This window comes from Thermobia domestica, chromosome 10, assembly GCF_964235325.1.
Source record: "Thermobia domestica chromosome 10, izTheDome1.hap1.1, whole genome shotgun sequence".
Lineage (NCBI taxonomy): Eukaryota > Metazoa > Arthropoda > Insecta > Zygentoma > Lepismatidae > Thermobia > Thermobia domestica.
This window is the reverse complement of record NC_137463.1, coordinates 252,407,630-252,431,272: the sequence shown is the minus strand read 5'-3', so window position 1 is coordinate 252,431,272 and position 23,643 is coordinate 252,407,630. Positions and strand designations below refer to the sequence as shown.

General features: G+C 33.9%; 1 protein-coding gene across 1 annotated transcript in view; it reads left to right on the top strand.

Moving 5' to 3' along the window:
* LOC145662203 (phospholipid-transporting ATPase ABCA3-like) overlaps positions 1 to 23,643 on the top strand; it is a 211,910-nt gene that overhangs the window by 49,796 nt on the left and 138,471 nt on the right. Inside the window, exons 9-11 of the mRNA XM_081727537.1 lie at positions 1,677 to 1,753; positions 6,983 to 7,095; positions 22,200 to 22,652. Of these exons, the coding sequence (XP_081583663.1) occupies positions 1,677 to 1,753; positions 6,983 to 7,095; positions 22,200 to 22,652 (643 nt within the window). The remainder of the gene's footprint in view (positions 1 to 1,676; positions 1,754 to 6,982; positions 7,096 to 22,199; positions 22,653 to 23,643) is intronic.

Here is a 23,643-nt window from a genome sequence, read left to right as displayed (position 1 = left end):
TTGATAGTAGCATGTGATCTGACGATCCCAGGTAGCGTTGCACCTAAACAAAATTTTCATTCCGAAAAGTACGACCAGACGTCATTAAGAGCCATAAATTTTCTTGAAATGAACTTAAATCCCAATTAGCATATTGCTATTAGACTTAGGTGGAAAAATTATTATTTTCATTTAATAACAGAAAAATCAAGGTTAATTATGATTTATAATTATTGTTTTCGAATTCCACAACCTTAGCTATTTAACGACATGTTACAAGACATTGAACAAAATGTTTTATATATATATATATATATCTATATATATATATATATATATATATATATATAAAACTTGGTAATAAACTATTACTGTTTTTAAAATTCTAGTTACTTGTAAAATGTGTTTAATTGATTTTAATAAAACCTTATTTAAATCCTTCGAGATTTCTTCTTAAACAATAAACTAAGGTGTGTTAACTCGACCGATAAAAATACGATTTTAGAGAATAAAATATTTTCGTACTGTAGATTATTGTTTTATTTTCGTATGTCATATTGAAAGGGTTTTTTTTTTTTTTTTTTTTTTTTTTTTTTTTTTTTTTTTTTTGTCTGAATGCATAATTACCTCAGACGAAGCGAAGATATGATCTCATGATACATTATAACAAGTGACTTTCAATTACTGAACATTAGTTGTTGCACCGAAATATTCTGTCCTATGTACACTATAGGTTAAGATCGTCCTTAATTAAACAGCTCTAATTATCTATTTGCCCTAATAATAAAGGCCAATGTTTAATTGAGGGTCCAGCCTTATTTTTCTATCAAGAAAAAAAAGTTATAATTTTGCTAATTTCTGTTAATATTAAGTTAGGTTAGATTTGGCTCCCTTCATCTAAACATTAACCGTAATAAACATCAAAACACGTTCGTGTTCAGTATAATCATTATCCATTTTCAAATAATTAAACTGAAATAATAATTTTAAGTAAAAGTAAAATTGTTACAGTGTGACACTGTACAAACATGTTAATGCTCAGATCTAAATACGATTACGACTTTTCCCCTATTTTCAAGTAATTAAATTGAAGTAATGCTGTTTTTAAGTTGCTATTAATCGTCACAATAGTTTTAAATTTACAAATCACCTATACGGTGGCGACATCAATTGACATCAAACAGGCAGGTAGAAAGCACCTGTGGCGACACCTATTATCCTAAGTGTTAATTTGTGTAACTCTGTTAGAAATTAGAGTTACACAAATAATGACATGTTTGCGTATTATAATTAGAAATTACCTTTAATAATTTTCTCATGCTTAATCGTTTAAATAAATCGAGAACGGAACTAACAAAATTTTGGAGACAATTACAAAAGAAGATTAGAATTTTTTTTCTTTTAAATGGAGCTTAAGTATTTTTTTTAGTGATAGTAGTCAATGAAATTAACTTTTAAATTAAATGAACAGATGAATTTCGATAAACATGGATTCCTAAGAAGGGAACTTTTATTTAACTTACAATTAAAGTATAGCTATTTCCTAGTATCCTTACATCTGACAGGAAAGAGTCTATAAGAGTCAATTGAAGATACAAAGCAATAAGTTTACACAGCTATTTTTCAATAGTAAAAACGTAAAGCATTTCCTGCTAATGACATATTACCTGTAATAAAAATATATTCTCCTTTTTCAGAGCGCAATGTATATTTGGCTCGAGAAGAGAAGAAGCATTCTACGTCACAGACAAGATTCAACGTGGTGTTACCTTAGGTAAAATCTGATCTCTTTTGGTTTCAATTAAAGTAACGAGAACACTTTAATAAAAATAGAAACTTAATGAAAAGCAAATATGAGGTTAAATAGACATAGTTAGTAGAAATATTCGCACTTTATTAATGTTGACCATACAATGCATTACATACACACAGAGTTATGTTTCCGTGCTAACAACTTGCATATAGAACAAGCTGTCAGTCGAAACTTACAGAGCAACAAAAATGTACACATGTGTTTGGCAGTCTTTCTCTTGTGTAGTAGAGTGAATGTGTTCTGGTGGGAGAAATGAGGTGCCGAAAACATATTAGTTTTGGGAAGGGTTTGTCATGGCTCTTTCCCGTGAAGCTTAAGTAATTCCTGCCTTGTAGAACAGAGTCGGAACAGTGGCTTTCTTGTAGGACGGGCCACTGTTAGTGTTATACTTAAACCTTATGCAAAGCATCCTTCTTCCAAATCCACATTACCAACAATATTGCATCTAAAGAGATCATCATTGAAACTCAAAAGACCTGTGTTAAAGACGATTCGGGGTATGGAGGCCGATAAAAATTCAATACCACAGTGTATTATGATCAAACGATTACATATAACTTAATCACTATTGAATCGTTCAATCAATCACAAATTGAGGCCATAAACTGTCCATAAGATCAATGTGTATGTGTTAATACCACAACATATCGCGGGGCGAAAGAACAAGATAGAGGAATGAAGTAGTGGTAGAGCTCCACCTATTTGCTGACCGTTAGAAGTTTATTGTTTTGATGGACAAAATATGTATCTCTCTTAATGAATATTGAAAAGTTCGGTTCATCGCCCTGTGAAAATTCAGGGCACGATTCACACAAATCCTTGAGAAGGACAAGCCTTATTTGTGAAAGTATTCTTAGTCCCTGTGAGGGCTGAAGTCATAGTTGTAAGAGTACCGGAGTTTGAGTTGAGTTGATTTTGAGTTTAACGTTCCTTTCAGTACCGGGGTTTTAATCCTAGTTCCAGTTCCGAACTATGTTCCAGAATGCTTAGGCTGGTAGTGAGTGTCTCGGAGAATAAATTAACCTGTATTATGGAAGAATTCGAAGTGGATATTTAAACCTGTGTCTATATCCCACCTCTAAGTTTACATAAGCCCTAAAGGGTCTGAGTTCGTTAATTTTATCGAGTTTCCTTTAGCAAAATTAATAGTCATATGAAAACTTCTGAAGAACTGGATTTCGAAATCTGGTGGCTAGCGTTCGTGTAGTTACTAGTCCAGTGAAACGACCGGCGAATAGTAGCTCCAAATGTGCAACTGGGCATCGAACCAAAAGATTATTTACAAAACGCTTTACTTGAGATCCCCATGACAACCAATATCAAGCATAGTAATCTAAAATGCATACATAAAAATTTTCATAGAAATGCATCAAATAAAATATTCAGTCTTAAAGTATGATATTTTTTTGGTCACTTATTGGTACATAACAAATAAATGATTATTAAGGTTCGATGCAAAATCCTTTCAAATAAACATTTTTTTCTTTTTCTTTCTTTTATTAAAGTAAAAAATCAAAAATATTATAAATATTTTCACAACACAAAAATAAAATGAAATTTGAATTTACATTCCAAAAGAACAAAATATTTAACTTTGTAATATTCTTAAATGTATCTTCACACAATTATTTAATCATTTTGTGTCAGATTTGAAAGTTCGTACGCGGCGCCGATACAACGGTAGGTTTATAAGTACGAACCAAAAGTTCAGGGAAGTAATTCAGGCTGCGAACTACAAAAAAAAAAAAAAAAAAAAAAAAAGTGTTTTTGGTAGAAGTAAACGTATCGTTCTGAATTCACCGGTGATTAAAGAATGCAGAGTCTGTCCCCGGTGATCCTACATACACAATTTGTAATAATTGATTGAAAAACATATATTCAGGTCGAATTTCATTTTGACGATGTGTAACTCTCCCCCCCCCCCCCCCTTCTTATGCAAGGCAAGCACCCAATAACCAAGTTGTGTGTGTGTGTCTGTGTCAAGTGATAAGCATGGGTGGAGGAGAGAAAAGTACTTTCAAAACTTGCAGAAAAATGTAAAATAACATATTTATTTTCGTATGCATGAAATAGCATCACGATCACATCACGATATTTCACCGGTTTTGAATAATATTACGCTTCCTTTTATTTCCAATAAAACATCTCTTTTGCATAAGAAATCCATAGTTTCTTTAAGGAAAAACAAACTAACTAGTCGGAAAAAAAAGTGTCCAACGGAGAAATATGCATTATTCGTATATGAAGTAAGTGCCAAAAATATATGGTAGGTGCACTATTTTCGCTTCGTTGTTTGCTAAATTGTTCCAAACCAAGTCTGGGGCAAAAAGTCAGAATAAAAAAATCTTCGATGGGACAGTGACATAATGTCCAAATTACATATAACGATTCCGTAGTGTTATGACCTACAGAGGTATTCATGAATAATATTAATGTAATATTGTGCGTCTATGCAAATACAATTTCTCCAAAGATTTTACAGTCGTTGCAGCCTTTTACTACAGACTGGAACTTATGATTCATAGCTCGAAAAAGTGTCGAAATCAATGCTACTTATTAGCAAGAACATGTCCTATCTCCAGTTTACATTGTATAAATACAGGATGGCCAAGATATAAGAGGTCCCATGTCTTATAACTCGTTTATTGTAAATACTGATTACAGAATAGTAAATTATTATTATGGTCACTAACATCCATTCGACATCATGTGACATCACGTGACCAGGCTCGAGTGCCGCACTAAATGTTAAAAAATAACAACACTCAGAGAGCTGCAAATTTCACGTTCCGTATCACACGGGGCCTGTTTTATCTTGGTCACATTGTACAATATCTATTGTGTGAAACAGCACCAGAACAAAATTTCAAGTTACACAGCAAAAACCGTCACTGGCCTTCTACCGGACGCATGGGTGGTGAAACTGATATCGATGCTACTCTGTTCGAGAGTATTACCATTAAGAGTACAGACGCTAGTCCCATGGATGCTCGTCTGTGCATTTACACTTCCCAAACGGTATGATACATTTTGTCACGTCGGGTTCTCGAGGTAAATACCCTCTGAAAAGTCTGTAAGCAAGAGTGGAATAATATACTTCTGCAATAGCTCTAATGAAATCTGTTGTAGTGGAAAATATGATGTAGTGAAATGGTCCATACAGGTTGCCACCGCAATGATGGTGTAGCGTGGAATATCTTAGAAAAGCAACAACTTCCATTTGTGCGAATATCATTATTTTATTTGAAGTGCAAATAATTATATTGTAGGTACTGTTTTAATAGATTGCTAATTTTGTTTATTTCAAATTTATATATATATATATATATATATATATGAGGTGTGTTCGGAAAGTAGCAAATCTTTGGTTGGTCTAAATACACTTATTGACATCAAATTTCGTGGACATTCTCCTGATGCCCAAATTCTCGTTCAACATTTAGTGTATCGATCCGATTAAATGACTTCCGCTTTGGTATCGCCAAGCTTTCGGCAAAATTTGATGCAATATTGCTGCTGAAGTTCTTCAGTCATTTTACAAAAAAACCAAAATCCGACGACCGCTTTCTACACATCTCCACTCGTTGGCCGACTGCCAAAGACTGACACTTTCTGCAGACAGAAAAAGTCATGAATGCGCATCAATGTCCCCTCTACATCTACAATGAAAAAAGTCTTCCGTACTTCATTCGTTTCCGTGGGAAAAAATAAAGTTTAGTAGTTTTTGAACATACCTCGTATATAGTGAAAACTAAGGTATGATTTTGTTTTAGGTCTATCAATAAAATGACATGAAATCTTTAAGTCCCATGATTATGTCATGTGAGCTAAAGAAGACGGATAATTAATTAAAAGAATGAGTATTAGATAATTAATAATAATAATAATAATAATAATAATAATAATAATAATAATAATAATAATAATAATAATAATAATAATAATAATAATAATAATAATTTATTTGTACTTAACACCCGAAGGCAATTACAAAGCACAAATTGTTAATTTTATAATGGTGCAGAATGTGCTAAATGTAAAGTAATTCTAACAACTAACCATTACTCATGTTTTGTTCACGTACAGTCAATAAGTACCAAATATAATAACAATCTTTACACTTTATTAAGTTACATTTGGACGCATTTTTGTTTAAATATTAAGCATTTCAATTGAAATATGTCCAGACCAAATAGAATGTATTTTATTGCCTCTATCACATATCCTATACAACGCAGAGTTTTTAGCTAAATTTGTTTTGTTATCATTCATATAAAACATTTGTCTGAATCTCAGGTTTTGACGAGTGCAATAGAGTGGTAATTTAGCTAAGAAATACATATTATCCTCTTGGTTGTCAATAAGTTTTTTCAAGTACAATACACATTGAATAAACCTTCTATCCTCCAGTGACAAAAGCTGAAACCTCCTGAGAAGTATATTGTAAGATACATAACGAGTTGGTATATTATCAATTTTATAACTAATATATTTTAACATTTTCTTTTATACCTTTTCAATTTGTTGCTTTGGTTTTTGGTAGAATGGTTCCCAAATTATAGAAGCGTACTCTAATTTTGTTCTAAAAGAGTTATATAATGTTAATATTGTTTTTATGTTTTCAAAATGACAGCACGATCGTTTAATAAATCCAAGCATTTTAAACGCCTCATTTATTTTGATATTCATATGATATGTAGACTTTAGATTTGCATCAAACCATACTCCCAGATCCCAGACAACTTCTTTCCTCTTCAGCAATTAGTGGAATGGTAATGTGGAAGGAAATGAAGAACCTCACGAAGACCCACCGGCACTATGTTATCCACCGCAAACTCACTTTGGGATCGAACCAGGTACCTTTTTACCAGATGTGAGTGCTCTACCACTAAGCCACCATGCCCCTAGATCCACTTCTAGAGATATTTGTCCAATATAAACTTAGAAACGGATCTTTTCTTCTTTTGTGGAGAAAGACAATCTATTTGCTGTTCATATTGTATTATGTGGAAAGGGAACCGATCAGAGTTCGTTTCCGTAAATCAAATTACTTCTAGCAAATTAAGGTTTACCTCCTGTTCCCTTTGTAGACGGAGCTGTTTTTCCGCTATTCAGAAACTTGATTTCTTCAGAGTTGTGTCTTTCTCAGTATTTCCGTTCATGTAATTTCCTGTTTCTTACCTTTTGTAGAAAAGCGTTTAAAACAATTGGAAGGCATCGCTGGGTATTACCAACAGATAAAAGGACTTGTTATTAGAAACTATTATGGACTTGTGCGCCGCAGTTTCTCTTTCTATACATTGGTATGTTTCATTTTAATATATTATACAAATACTCATATTCGTAAAAGTTTAAAACGGCCATTGTACGGAAAATTAATTTTGTTCGAAGTTTAAAACTTTGATCTTGTGTTAGGATAATTACCTAAACCCTACTATAATCTTTCTAAGTGATTATAATTGCATATTATTGTTTCCAAAGAGTGTTCCAATTATTAATTTTGACCTAGTTTAAAATGTAACTCCATCATAGTAGAATTGTTTATCAATGGGGTTCAACAAATAATAAGAAATCAAAATGTACGAGGGGGAGTAAAATGAAAACCATAATTATTTTTTTAAATATTATTTATTGGTCACACAGGGTACAGAAGTAAATCACTTTTCAACATAGTCCCCTCCTCGTTCAATGCAAGTCCGCCAGCGCTTCGGAAGAGCCTGAATACCTGCAGAAAAAAGTCTTTTGGGCGACGGCGCAACCACTCGTGCACCGCGTTGCGTACCTCTTCATCGGCGTGGAACTTCCTGCCGCCCATTGCTTCTTTGAGCGGACCAAACAGCGGACCACTCCTTGCTCGCTCGCTTTGTTTCAGGCTGATGGTAATGCACCCATGTTTCGTCACCAGTGACGATTCGTGACAGGAAGGCATTACCGTCACGTTCAGCACGCCACAAAAGGTCTTCGCACGCATCAACACGTCGCTGTTTCAGTTCAGGCGTCAGTTGTCGGGACACCCATCTTGCAGACACCTTATGAAACTGGAGAACATCATTCACAATATGATGTGCCGATCCATGACTCATGTGTACACATGCTGCAATTTCGTCTATTGTCACACGGCGGCTTTCCAAAACAATGGCTTCAACGGCTGCAATGGTCTCTGGAGTCACTACGCGCCGAGCCTGGCCGGGACGTGGAGCATCGGCCACAGACGTAACACCATTTGCAAATTTCCGGCACCATTCATAGATTTGTGGCTGTGACAAACACGCATCTCCATACTGAACCTTCATTCTCCTAAAAATGTCAATCGGTTTCACACCTTCACTTCGCAAAAACCGAATCACAGAATGCTACTCCTCGCTGGTGCATGTGGCTAGTTGGGCTGCCATTTTGGAACTGTTGTTGCGCCGGTGTTTGTGCATCTGCCGGCTCCTGCCACCTAGGAGACATCCGGCATACTATCGTAAACAGGCATGCCAACTTACAGCTCACTGGCGCCATATGCGGATTTTTATTTCTACTTTTATGGTTTTTAGTTGACTTACCCTCGTAATATTTTGTAAATTTGTGTATTGAGTTATCTTCTGATAGTATTTATTTTGTTTTTTCAGTGTATTCTAATTGCTAGCACTTATCTAATTTTAGTTTTTCTCGCACGGTAAGTTATATAAATTATACTAAATAAGGTTGTTTTTCAAAAATCTTAAAAGGTTGAGACATATTTTTTTTCAAAAAATTTTACAAATCCTTTTTCGTAAATTACAAAGTATGTTTGACTGATATAGAAAGTCAATTTGTACAGAGTCAAAGAATAAGATTTGTATTAAATGAATTAAATAAACATATAAAAACAAGATTTTAGCAATGATAAAAAAAAATGATCAAAAAATTGTGATCTTGACCAAGAATTTTAGGAATGATCCAAAAAATGCATCAAAAGATGTATGATCTTGGCCAATTATTAGTTTTTTGATCAGCGGCTACAAAATTTTTGAACGGCCCCTAAATCGAGCATTCGTACTTTGTACGGAATAAGCACATCATACTGAGTTAAGTGATACCTTGGGTTTGGCTACACTATATGTAGTTCTCCAGATATAATGCCTACAAGAAAATTTTTGACTAAAATATATTGGACCTGTTGATTCAAAAATGGAGTATATGGAATATTATGTCGAGATATAAAAGGAAAATTTTTCAGTTTGCCTCTGTAGAAAATTATTTCGCCACATATAAAATCAGACTTAGTTTAAGCTCATAATAAGGGACATATACTCACCTAGACAGAGTTATTATTGGCTACTCTACGGTACAGGTGTCACAGAATTTCCTTTAGATATTATACTTTTAACATTATTGTAAGCATGTTCATTGGCGGCGCCACAATGAGTGCAGTGGGTGCAGTTGCACCCACATTAACTTTGATTTTCAGATTTCCTACAATAATCATTTTTATATTGTATAATTATTGTTTGCTTGTTTGCATATATTTGACTGACTTCTGAAGTCTCTCATAAGTTACTTGCTATTACACAGTGTATTTCTAGTTTTCCTTTTCTTTTTTATTGTATTTATTTATTTATTTATTTTTAGTAAAACTTAGGGATTATTTTTGATATCTTAAAACTCAATAGTGCAGAGCGTTCTGGAAACAATGTTAGGATGTATTGTCCCTTCCTTGCCTGCACCCACATTACGAAAATACTGGCGCTGCCTATGAGCATGTGGAATATATTTTGTAGAAAGTCGTGTATTTGCTCAAAATATTTTGGTTGTGTAGAAGATAGTACGATGGAAAATGGCTTATACCTCTCCAGTTGATCCAAGTAAAACCTTATTCAAAATTAACGAACTCAATTTACTGCAAATATTATTAAGATATTTTAGTACGTATATAGAAATATCAAAATATGGATGTTGGTGCTTTTGTAAAGTGAATAATAAGAAATCAAATGTAGATCATTGCAAAATTAATTATTTTTTGGTTTACCATCAGAAGTTTGCGAGAAAAGAACAAAGAAAGAAACCTTTCAATAATATTCTAATACATATACCTAGGTATGTCAAAATTACTGTAAGTATGACGAGTGAGAATCAAAATACACACTGTTGCCAGGAAAGCTTTAATACTATATTAGGATTTTTTCTGTTAAATTAATAACAAAAATAATCTAATTTTTAATAATGAGTTACATCAATTTCAGATGCACTTTTTTCAGTCTTAATTTCTTTTGACATTTCGAACGAAGTCACAATTCTTTTCATATAACTTTGTTTAATATTATATTTCACCACTCCAATGATTTTCGCGGAATCAATCACTAGCCAGTTATAATTTGAGTGGCCCGAAAGTAGATATACAGTCATACAGTCCTGCATTGATCAAGTTTGACATTTTAGTTTGTTAAGATAATTAGTTCTGTTCCAAGCTTGAAGTATGAGTGAAAAGAGAATAAGAACAAACAATAAAGAAACTAAGTCACTACCTGTATGGATAGCAATAAGTAAATTATATAAAATGCCATGAGCCGGTCAGTACGGGACTGTATACCTACTTTTGGGTCATCCTGAAAGACCCAATATATAGGGTGAACCTGAAAGATACATAATTCGGTAGATGGTTCGTGACATTAAGAGAAGACAAAAAGTCCTCTTGCATATTGTCGAATTCCGCGTCGTGTACGAGTGACAAGGATGACAACTTGGAATCGAAACTTGAATCGTGACAATTGAATTTGAGTAGACAGATGTGCACAGCGTAAACGACGTGGAATTCGAGAACATGCAAGAGGATTTTTTTCTTCTTTTGATGTTACCAATCTCCTCTTAGAAGTATTTCAGCATCTTTCTGTTCCGTTCCAATTGTCACGATTGGAGTTTCGATTTCAAATTGGGACCCCTGTCATTCTTACGCGACGCGTAAATCGACAATATGCAAGATGACATTTTGTCTATTTTTGATGTCACGAATCACCTCCCGGGATTTGTGCACATCTTTTAGTTTCACCCTGTATATATGATCAGACTGCAGACACTTAAGTTAAAACTATTTTTCCTTTAATGATACATCAAAATGTGTATATGTCTCATCAACCAAAAATATCAACTTTGTTTCACCTGGAAACGATTGTCCCCATTTCTGTTCATTTTCGTCTGTTACTGACGATAAGAAACAAAAAAAAAAAAAAAAAAAAAAAAAGGTCTATTCTGTAAGCTAAAACCTAGTAAGTAGCATATTTTCACTGTTAGATATATTAAAAATGTGAGTTACGTCAAGAAATAAAGCATACTACTAAATGTACGACTACCCTCTGATTGTTTGATTATTTCATAGGTTGAATGAAATGTTAAAAAGAAATCCTGGAGGTAAATGTCCCTGTATGCACATTCATTTAATTCTGCATTGTACGAGTAACTTAATCCGTGGAGATAATTTGTTATTAGGTACATGCATTTCTTTAATCACTAACACTTTCGAGTCGGAGCCTATTCTTGTGATGTTTCTCCCTCAAGTCAGCATGTTTTGCGGCACTTTTCGATTTTTATAAACAATAGTGTGAAATTGTTAGAGCAATGATATATTTATTTTCTTGAAATATGAACTTTGTAGTACAGAATACAGCATTATCCGCCTGGTTTCTCATTTTTATGTACCTTTTATTTTTATGTACCTCTTTCAGTTATGAAAAAATTCCGACAAGCAATATGATTGATTATAAGTATGCACATATGAGATTTTTGGCGCATTACAGCCCTTTAACTGTTACAAACCATCAATACATGCATTAGATACTTTGAAATGGCAGAAAGGTATAAGTATAAAGTAAAAATATAGTGCAAGACCGATTATTTCTATTTTTTGCCTGGAATCGCCCTTTTCTCGTTCACTCTTTTTGCATTCGCTCTTCTGTCGTGCTACCATTCCCAGAAAATGTATAAGAATATAAATAAATAAATAAATACGATTGCTGTACCTAAGAAAATGTTACAAAGAGATATTTCTCACCCACTCATATAAATGCTTATGTTACAGTCATCCTTATTGGTCAGTCATTACAAGCTAAAAGTTAAAAAAAAAAAAAAAAAAAAACTTCAACGTCCCTTCTATAGAAGCGCCGCCAACGTAATCTGGGTCAATATTTGGATCATCAATTTCAGATCCAGAATCAACAGCAAACTCATCAAGCATATTCCATATTTCTTCGGATAAATCTCCCATTTTGAGCCAAAAATGCATATAAAGACGCGAGAAACGTATCCCAATTATTATCGCTCTAAATCGCTCTGCACTGACACCTGGATTTTTTTACAAGTACTAAAAGGATCATAAATTATATATGAGAAGTCGAATGTCGTCTACTGATATCCATCCAATGTTCAAATTAACGGAAATTTTATCACTTCTGGGAGACGTGATCCGTCCACTGAGGAAGAAAAAAAAATCACGGCTTTTAGACGTGCTGAGACTCGAATGTGTTGTATGCGTAACTTACTTTATGGCAACTATGTTTTATAGGTTATTTTAATATTTCTAGAATTTTTGAATATTTCTATTTTATGAAATTAAAACAATTTAAAAAAAATCCCAAATGGAGCAATGCGGTAGAACATGAACTGAATTCGTTGTGAACAAGTGCTCATGGTGGCCAAGTGACTAATGTGCATGTTTCGATTCTCAATCGGTGTGCTTATTATTTTGTTGTATCATTAAAGAAAAAGAGTTTAAACTAAATTTCTATAGTATGATCATATAAGTAAAAAAGCAAAATAACAAAGAATATTAACATTGCGTATTGAACAAAGAATTGGAACTGGCTAGTGATCGATTTCGGGAAAAACGATGAGAATGGGGAAATTTATGGAAGAAGAACAAATCCGGGTAACGGCTTCACAAGTTCTGCTTTAAGCAGTAGACTTGTCTCATTTAGCTTCGGTTCTAAAAAGGGTGACATTAAGCTTTAGTGTTTCGAAGTATTTAGATAATACACTACTTTCTTAAAATAGGAAGGTAGTGAAATGAGTACAACAAATAGAGCAAACACTAATAGAAGCTGAGCTTTCTGCTGGCAGCATGCAACGGTGACAGTACCACCTTTTCCTGAAATTTTAAAATATGATTTTTTAAAACCATTTTTCTTCTTGTACTTAGAGAACGAATTGTTCAACTTAAACCGATTTAAAGACAAGAGCAACAGCATATGTTGTTTCTCATATAGGGCTTGCTGTGGGTGCAGCAACTAAACTGAACAGTATATTGGCATGAGTATTTAAGATTACGTAGTAGAATTTGATATACAATGTGCACAAAATATAGTATAAACTAGTATACTTATAAAATGTATTAATTTCTTAACTGCTGAAAGTTAATCTTTATTGTTTATTTGTAAATTGCGGAAAGTTAAGGTACTTGCTGAGTACTTCAAATTATATGCCTGTAGTCAAACTGCATCTATAAAAATTGTTGCGTAAGTACCTTAGGATTCTGAAACATGTATTTTTGGATAGCACATATATTATTTCCTAAGTGAAGTCTTGACCCAACTACGGTAGGTCCCATAGTTTTTGACCTATGGACCTTTAAAGTTCATTTTTTCATTTTTTTTTTTTTTCAACCAATAACTCCGGAAGAGAGCATTTGTGCACCCAGGTTGCTCTATACTTTTCGTCTTATCTTGGTGTTAGGAATCACCTCCCAAACGTTGTCGGTGTTGTTTTGGAACATCCTGTATAATAATCAATATCAAACCGAGAGCGGGATTGCCCATCTGTAGCTTCAAATATTGACGCTTACAATTGCAGCCGCTAAAATTCCGTTTAAATGGAGGAAAAGAAGCAGTTTGTAATTTGAGTGAGTGTCTTCAGGGAAATGTAGTCTAGCGAATATATGGACTCATGGTTGTCCCGATTGCACAATTTGGCTGTTGATACCAAAAGCAAATCATTACCTAAAGAAGACTAGGGAATGTTAAATGACTTATTAAAAGTGTGAAAGTTGGTGTGATACCATATCCAGCACCTTTTCAGAACATACAGAAAAAATGCGCTGGATAAAAATATTTAAAATTATTTGCTAATATCAAATAGTTTGTTGGGTTAATTTATCCTCTAAAAATCCAATTAATAAATTATTTTTAATTCCTGAAAATGGAAAACAAAAATTCCAATTGTTATTATATATAGAACATGATTAACACAGTGAAATATGTAAAGCCAATGTAATTTCAACGTCGATATTTCGGATACTTTAATTGAGTAACCTTCGTCAGTATCAAAATCACATTTTCCAGTAGGTTCTTCACGTACGTAGTACGAGTAAGTTCTTCCCCTGGAAAGAAAATACCTTTTTCATAACGCCATAGAAGGAAAGTTGAATTAAAAACGAGGAGTGGAACTCCACGACTGATTGATGATAGAATAAAATATTGAGAGTTAAAGGAGGAAACAGAAGATCGAGAAACGTGTAAGAAACTTTCCAGACCGTAACCTAAATAAATAAATAAATAAATAAATAAAATAAATAAATAAAACTTTGTTCCAGAACTCGCCGAAAATCAAAATAATATATATATATATATATATATATATATATAGATAGATAGATAGATAGATAGATAGATAGATAGATAGATGTATGTGTTTCTAGATCTTGACTTCTGGGTAGCAAAAGTCAAAACAAATTTAAATTTGCAACGCAATTTGTATTGTATCGCACTATCGGCAGTCAAGAAATACTATATTATTATTATTATTATTATTATTATTATTATTATTATTATTATTATTATTATTATTATTATTATTATTATTATTATTAATAATAATAATAATAATAATAATAATAATAATAATAATAATAATAATAATAATAATAATAATAATAATAATAATAATAATAATATTGCATCGAGTGAAAAAGTAAACATTTTCTATGCATTACAGTGAAGTATAATAATGAAAAGCAAAGTAAGGAGAAGTAACAGTAATTATATTATTAGAAAAATTTAACTTTGACATTCTGCAGATTGTTTTCTTTTTCTTTTTTTAAAAATTAAATTTGGAATGTGTATGAATGTACATTCCAGCACAGCTGGAGCAATTTTAACCAAACTTGGTACACTTACGACTTTCAATCTAGAAGATTAGTGTGGAGGTAAGACACTCCAAAGGATGGGTGTTGGAAGGAGTGACTAACTAACTAACTAACTCTATGGCCTATGGAACCCGGAGGTTCAATGCCGCGTTCACAAAAGCTCTCCACTGACTTCTATCCTTAGTTAACTGTATCCAGTTTCTACTTTGTATTCCAATCTCAGCGAGATCCATCTTAATATTGTCCTACCATCTGCACCTAGGTCTTCCTAATGGTCGTTTTCCGATTGTCACACGAAAAGGACACACGTCAAAATAATGAAAAACGACTGATATTCAGTGGTGTTATTCAAATCTTTTAACAACTGGTTCTGTATGTGTATACATACAGCCGCGGATCCAGAATATGATCAAGGGAGAGGTAAACCATAGTTTCCCGCTTTATCCAGTGTAAAGAAAGTAGGATTGAAACCCATTTTATCCAGAGTACACCTGAGCGTATCCCCTATAGCTCGCCCTTGGATCCACGCCTGTATATATATACCAGCGCTAAAAAATATAAGACCACCCTTATATAAACATGATTTTAGACTTTAATGGTGACAGCTGTTGTTTTATTGAAAAAAAAAAAACTTATTCTGAAAGAACGAATCATTTTACATAATGAAACGCTCTCTTGAAATGGTTTTGCTGGTTTGCCTGACTTTAGGCAAGACTCTTTACTTTTGGATATTTCGCTGATAATGAGAGAATTCACGTCTCATGAGCAGGATCATATCAAACAAAAATACGCAATACTTAAGTAGGAAGATGTGAGAATATAGAAAAGCATTCATTTTCTGGTAAGAATCTATTCATGTGCAAGTGATTCCAACATAGATCGATTTTTTAAAGCTTCAAAATCTGGCCAAAAATAAAATTTTCACGGGTTTTCACTAGGAGTTGATAAAACTGCTATCTGTCATAAAATTTCATAAATTTGATGGCACTACCTTCTTGTTATTGCTAACACAAAACTGCAGGCCAAAGCATGGGCAATCGATCTACACTCACGTTTACATGCGATAACTTTGTTCCATCGGAGACGGGGGCAGTGTTTCTTTTGAAATATGGAATGTCAAATAATGTTAAGTGGCATATTATTGGTTTAAAAAAATGTGGCAAAAATCAGAGAGATAGCTGACATCTTGAACATAGTGCAGGAACGAAACTAGTGTCCGATCCTAAATTTCGCGGCTGAAACTGTGTTCTTGACAATCGTGCTGTTCGCCGGTTGGTGAACCTTTGAAAAGTGAACAGAAGAAAAGTACGAAAGTACGAAATCTTTTGGGCAAAGAAGTGTCTATAGTAACAATAAAACGAAGACTTATCGAAGTAGGCAGAAAATCTTACGATGCTGCCCCAAAGCCACTTCTGACTGCTGTCAACCGAAAGCAATGATATGAATGAGCGAAGCATCATTTACGTTGGACCGAAGAAATGTAGGAAATCGTTCTTCGTTTCAGATGAGAAAACCTTTCAGGCATTCTCTAACTGGTCAGTTACGGTGCGCAGAACGCCAGAAGAAAAATTTAAACCTGAATGCACGCCGCAAAAGTGTAAAAGGAAGACGGATCTCAAATCGTGTATGGTTGTATGACAGCCAAAGGTTCCGGTGAGATAGCCATGGGGGATGGCTCCATAAATACGGATAGATACTTGAATTTGATAGAGGAAATATAATTCTGTCAAAGACGAAATTACAAGGAAGAATGAAGACTTGATTGTACAAACAAGATAATGAACTTTGGCATGTCTCCAGAAAGGCTAAAAAAGTGGTTCAACGAGATGGAAATTTCTCTGCTGGAGTGGCCAGCACAATCGCAAGATAGAATCCAATTGAAGATGTATGGAATTTGGTGAACCGAGAATTAGCAAAAGGAAGATTGGCTCTGTGTTGAAGTTCCGGAGAGCGATTGCTTAAATTTGCGAAAAATTCAAAACCAAAAGATATCTTTTGAGGAATTGGGTAAGAGGTCAATCTCAGAACGTGTAAGAGTGCTGAACAACACAAAAGGTGGGCATACGAAGTATTAATAAGGTGAGTAAACAAAAATTAATAGCTTCGACAGCTAAATAAATTATTAACAAGAAGTATAGTAGAAACGTGCAATTTTACAGATTTTGCAGTTATAAAATCCAAGTTTTCACGACATCACTTGAACATAAGAAAAATTTCTTGGAAGCCAAGTTTACTTTCATTTATATCTTAAAGAAAAATTGTATATTTTTGTTTAAAACAAACATGTGTCTGCATCTAAGAAAACAAGAGTTTGTTCATTTTCGACAAATTGTCCAAAAGTGAAAACTTTTGCTGAAAGTCGAAGAACCACCAAAAGCAATTGAGAACAGTGTTTTCTTATGTAAAATAACTTGTTCTTTCAAAATATGCAATTGCTTACTTGATAAAACAATAAATGTGACTGTAACAGGCGAAAACCCTATTTTTATAAGGATGGGTTTATATTTTTAGTGCTACAGTATATATATATGAGAGAGATAGTAGATGGATAGATAGATGTAATTCTCTTAGGAAACAAAGCATGCAATGTAGAAAAAGACAAAGTTTTTATTGGATACAGTAAGTGACAAATAGTGATAAATAGTGACATTGTACTATCATCCTATTACAAGGTGGTGTGAAGAAATTATGTAGCACTGCGAATATACTGGAAGTGAATTGTCCAAGATAGATATTTGTCAAAAAGTATTGCAAAGACCTTCATCCAGCAATGGATCGACAATTGTTTATAATGGTATGTATGTGTTTCAAATATAAATAACGCTCAAAACTTCACTCACATAACCCCTATTTTTAATCTTGATATCTGAGCATTTGAGATTAAGGAAAAATGCATATACCTTGTTCTGAGAGATCGTATGTTTAACCCTATAGTTATAAGTAGAGACCGGATGTTTAGGCACTAAAAACATGGAAAATAGGCAGGCAAATAGGCACTAAAAATTTAAAAAATAGGCACTAAAATGTAACTCGAAGTAATGAAGATAAATACTCAATACCATAGATTCAAGTCATAGATAATGTTCAAAGAACATAGAAACATACTTGTTTGTCAATATCTTCTTTTATTGTATATATAAAAACGAAGCTTGTTATGCATTCCACACATACTGGGTGAACCTGAAAGATGTGAACATACTTCGGGAGCTGATTCATGACATCAAAAGAAGACAAAAAGTCCTGTTGCATGTTGTCGAATTCCGCGTCGTGTACGAGTGACAGGGGGGCCAACTTGGAATCCAAAACCGAATCCTGGCAATTGGAATGAGACATAAAGGTGTTCACATACGTACTTCGGGAGGTGATACGTGACATTTAAGAGGACATTTGTCTTCTTTTCATGTCACGAATCACCTCTCAAAGTATGTGCACATCTTTCGGTTCCGTTCCAATTGTCAGGATTTAATTTTCGATTCCAAATTGGCACTCTGTCAGTCGTACACGACACGGAATTCGACAAAATACAAGAGGACGTTTTGTCTTCTTTTGATATCACTAATCACCTCCCGAAGTATGTGTACATCTTTGAAGTTCACCATGTATATATATCGTAGCGTACCACGTGCTTGTGTTTACAAACACTTAATATGTGTGTAGTATTTATGTTATATAAATTATATATTTTCCCAATGAAGGTTTATTTTGAGGAAAATGCATAGAATAGGCAATATTAGGCACTAAAGCAATTATTTAGGCAGTAAAGGTCGAAATAGGCAAATAGGCAAAATAGGCAAAATAAAATTGGCTTAAATCGAAACTATAAACCCCCATATAAACTTTAAAACGTTATTTTTGATCATATCTTTAGTAATAAAGAATTCACATTTTGCCTAAAATCTGGTCTCTAGTTATAAGAATTTCTAAAAACAAGAACATTGAAAATAAAATTTACCATTTTTCCAGCCCGTCATTAATCTTCTGGTACGTACAGAGCCAAGCAAGGTTCTTTAAATAGGTCAATTATTTTGGCTATGGAAAAAATTATCCAAACAGCTCTCCCTTCCAGCTGCCTGTGTGTAAGAGTTTATGACTTGCTATAACAAACGGTTCTACGAACTCGCAATATTTTAACAACCGGTTCTAGCGAACCGGTGCGAACCGGGTGAATAGCACAATTGCTTATATTAATATGTAATCCAGTTTTTGAAGTCGTTGAAATGAATAATAATGCTCCCAATGGCGTTTAAGTCCATGTTCATTACCATCGACCAAGAATAGAGGTCGAAATGGTGAACAAAAAGTATCAAAAATGACTTAGATTGGTGTTGAATTCGTAGTATTCGGCGTTGGAAAAACGTCTGACTGGTTTAAAATGACTTTTGGAAGATAGTTAGTACCCACTTCCAGCTTTTTTTTTAAATTATAATTGAAAGACGTATTCTGCGGGGGTAGGTTGTTTCACGAAAAGGCATTTCAGATAATAATAATAATAATAATAATAATAATAATAATAATAATAATAATAATAATAATAATAATAATAATAATAATAATAATAATAATAATAATAATAATAATTAGTTGCAGCAACAGAATGCAAATCATTGAAATTTTAACAAATTGTATTAATACTATTCCCTAGCTCCCTCTCTGACTAGCTACACACTTTTTTACTTTTAATGTCATGTTCAGCCCTTCAGAAAGAGTAAAAAATTGTATTGCTCTTCAGAAAGTGGACTGCTAGCGTAGCGAATAAGGAATCAGCATGGTACGCTGATTCACGGTTCAGTCGTTCTCTTTTTCACTCTTTGAAAATCATCCAATTTCTTCCTTTTGAAGAACGTAAACAATTTCTTTATATATATCATTGAACACACCTGAATTCGGCCCGTCTCTAAAGGAATTAGTATGAAAAAAGTTCAGCTACTTAATCTATGTATGATAAAAGCATTTCATGAAGTTTTGAAAATCGGGAGAGGTTAACATTAAAATTAAAAGCAACGTCTTCCGCAGTCGAGTTGTCGGTGGTCAGAATTATTTTTAAAATGTATATTAATTTACAGGCAAACACTGAGTCTCTACCCTTAAAGATTTGTCTTTCAAATGTTCTTCTACAATAACTCAAACTTACTTTGTATCATAGGGTTGAACATCAAACAAATTTTCTCAGTGTACATTGACACCTTTGTCAGTGGTTTCAAAATGTTGCTAAATTTGATACATCTGGAAAAATGTTTATTAATTTCTCTCTCAAAAAGGTTCCACAGGTAGGTAGAAACTTTACCAGATGTATCCAATTTACATCTCGAAATCATTGAGAAAGGTGTCAGTGCTCGCTGAGACCGTTTGATTGATGTTCAACTACTGCATGATATAAGGTAACACTTCATATTTTGAGTTATTAATTATTATTCTATAGTATTCATCAGCAGTTGCTCTCTTGCAATGTTAATATAAATAAGTTGTCAACAATTTAAAGGAAAGGAGTACTCGTCAAAGTCAGCAAAGGTCCTAATAAGTGAATCGCTGATTTGAGAAATGTCATAAGTCAGTCGTAAGTCGAAAATGAGTTTACATGCAGCTTTAATTCTTCAAGGATAGCTACACCGTTGGGTTGTGATATGTCAGAGGTAATGCTAATAGTTCATGAAATATCGAGCTCCAACAAGTGTCCTTGAGTTGATAAATGTCACAAATCATTGACTTACGGCATTATTGACATTATTGACTTATGACGTTTCTCAAACCAGCGATTTAAATGTAGGTCAAACATTTCTTTTTAATGTTTAGAAACCTGTAAAAGATGTTGACTAATAGGTTTTACGAAACAACCTTCACAAAACATGTTCTACTCAGTGGTATCCAAAAAAGTTCGTACTGTCGTTTGCAATCAAATGACGACTCAGTGACCTCGTGCAAATAGATTTAGTTCAAATTATCTCCTGCAGATCTAATTACATATTTCAAAAGAGTTCCAAGTTTATAAATCAAGCGTTTCCGAAAGTCTTTGTTCCTTAAACAAACAAACAAACAAAAAAAAAAAAAAAATCACCTGCGTGACATCATCTCGGTTTCAGAAATATTGCTCACGCTAATAGTTAAACATGGCCAAAATCAGGTGATAGTCTAATGGAGCAATGTCCGCGGAGTAACAAGGATAAGGTAAAACATCCAACTAAGTGTGGTGATCCCCTCCTTGATCATCTTCGCTGTATGAGCTTTGGCGTTGTTTTGAAGATCATTTCTTTCCTATTTAGTACTGGCTGCTTCTGACACACTCAAGCTGTCACTGCCTTTGAAACGGAAATCAATACGCCACGGATGTGATGGGTATGCCAGTCTCTAACAATTAAAAGTGCACAATACCAGCGCTGGTTCACCAAACACTGCATAGTACCTTTTGTTGATAAATGTTTTGTTTGGTGGCAAGTGTCGTTAAACCAGGAGACGACGAATGGTGTTTCCTTTTGCGGTTATTGTATAACATTCATTTCCTATCACGTATAAATATCTGATTCAGGAATGGGGCCTTTCTTATGATATGACAACTATGAAAAGTAAATGGTGAGTCACTAGTTTATTTCCCTCGGTCGTAACGTGAGAAACCCACTTACTGCGCTTCCATCCCTTTCTAAAGTTATGCAGATCCAGTGGAATTGCTTTCTCCTATACTGCAAACCCTTGTGCATGCTTCTTATTTTGTGTGGATTGCTCTTGATGTCTTTCTTGAGCAGAGCTTCGTAGATAGTGGATGGTCGTCCAGCTCTGAGCTTGTTCTGGAGGTTCTGATCTCTTGATATCAATTGGCCGTACGCTCACTCACTAATACCTTCCCTAACACATAGTATATTTTTCGAGTAGCTTCTCAGCATTACTGCCCAATTTGAACGCATACAATAAATACGACCGTAAAATGTTCTTTGGCACTGACATGTTTACTCGAGCATTGTATTTATAGATTCTACAGAACTGCTTTCGACACATCCGACACGCCTCGCAACTCTGCAGTAACTGACGGTTGACGGAAATGTCAATATAATACGTCATCCGGGTCATGCTGCTAACACTTGCCGTTTGAATTTCACTTTCACTAAAGCGACACTAACGTCTTTAGATACGTGATACAAGTATCCCTATTTCACAAACAGAATGTCTATGCAACAAATGTTTATAAAGAGAGAGCGATCTGAGCGAGTGAAGGGTTTGAAAACCTATGATTACCTACTGGACAAATTAGATCAATATTTTCATAGATTTGTTCTCTATTAATAATGAATGTCCAATAGTTATTAATTGTAATATATGTATTTTCAGGCTGTGTTATCCATATTTCTTTTGGTAATTGCTGTGTGCCTTACTTATCCTGGAAGACCATACCTAGAGAAAGAATTGAACTTATCACTTACAACATATGGTGATACAGTTGTGGTTTTAAGCAGCTCGGGGAGTTGCCACGATTTTCTCCATTGGTATAGAAAATATTTACCGACAGGTACAAAGGAACTGTTTGTAAGCCAAGAACAAGTAACAAATACATTACGTAAAATTGCAAGAAAAGAGTTCGACGTTTCTAGAGAAAAATACATCGTAGGTGCAAGTTTTAGTGGTTCTAGTTTCGTTACGGATATTGTTATCCATCATTCGCTACCCGCCTTACATTCATCTCCTATTGCTACAAATCTAATTACAAATAGTCTGTTAGGTTACTTAATGAATTCTTCAGAATATTCAGTTGCTGTATCAAATGCTCCTCTACCCAATAATATGGTAAGTAGTTTTACATAATCTGCTTTATAGAAGTTTTATATATACACGGTTTTAAACGCTCAGTTTTGAAACGAGCTTAGCTGTAGAAAGTGAGTTAACCTGTGGCGTTGCCTTGTGCAGTTCGCAAGACCACGTAAACCACCAAACATCGTGAGCTGTTTGTTGCTTCTTAAAATATTTAATAATATTTAGAATGTTATTATATTGTCGTTTTGTTTCTACTCTCAGCTTGCTTTATTCTTTGCGTTTATGTATTCCATCATCACACCACGTTCGCAACAGAGCAGCGAGCCTGATCGACTGCTCTGTGTGTAGTACAGAAGAGAAGGGCGGCCAGCTGATGGGAGGAACTGCTGTCTCCTGACGTTCAAATCAAGGTTTGAAGGAGCAGGGTTGACAGTTGTTGTTGACTAATTCCCAAAATGTGGAGCTTTGAACAGAATCAAAGACTGAACTGCAATTTAAAATAAAATAATATAGTAGTATATAACTCAGTCTTTCAATCAGTTATCTACATTTCTTTTTATCTCAATTTCTTGTAATGAAAATACATTAATGGAACAAACAAAATTACGATTTTCCAAGGTCGTACCGAAAGAAATGGGAAGTTTAGAATCCTTCCTCAGAGATTCTCAAGTTAACGCAGAACAAATTTAAATTTTAATTTATTTTCAAGACTTCCTTTTAAATACTTCTAATCTCTTAATTTTCGAAAACGTGTTGTGTAATGGTATACTGATTGAATCATAAATGTGTTTGCTAGTATTATTTCTTTTCCATAATTAGCATCAGCTATGCACTGTTAGAATTTTTGGTAAATATACGCTCGACCGTTTTCAAAACTATAGTTTACACCCATCCTTATACCTCCATTACATCTCTCAATTAATGTAAATATATGCTGAATTATAAATAAAATTAGGTGGATATAACGAACGTTTCTCTTCGGCTTACGCTCATTATACTACCATTTGTCTTAGTTTCGTTACCT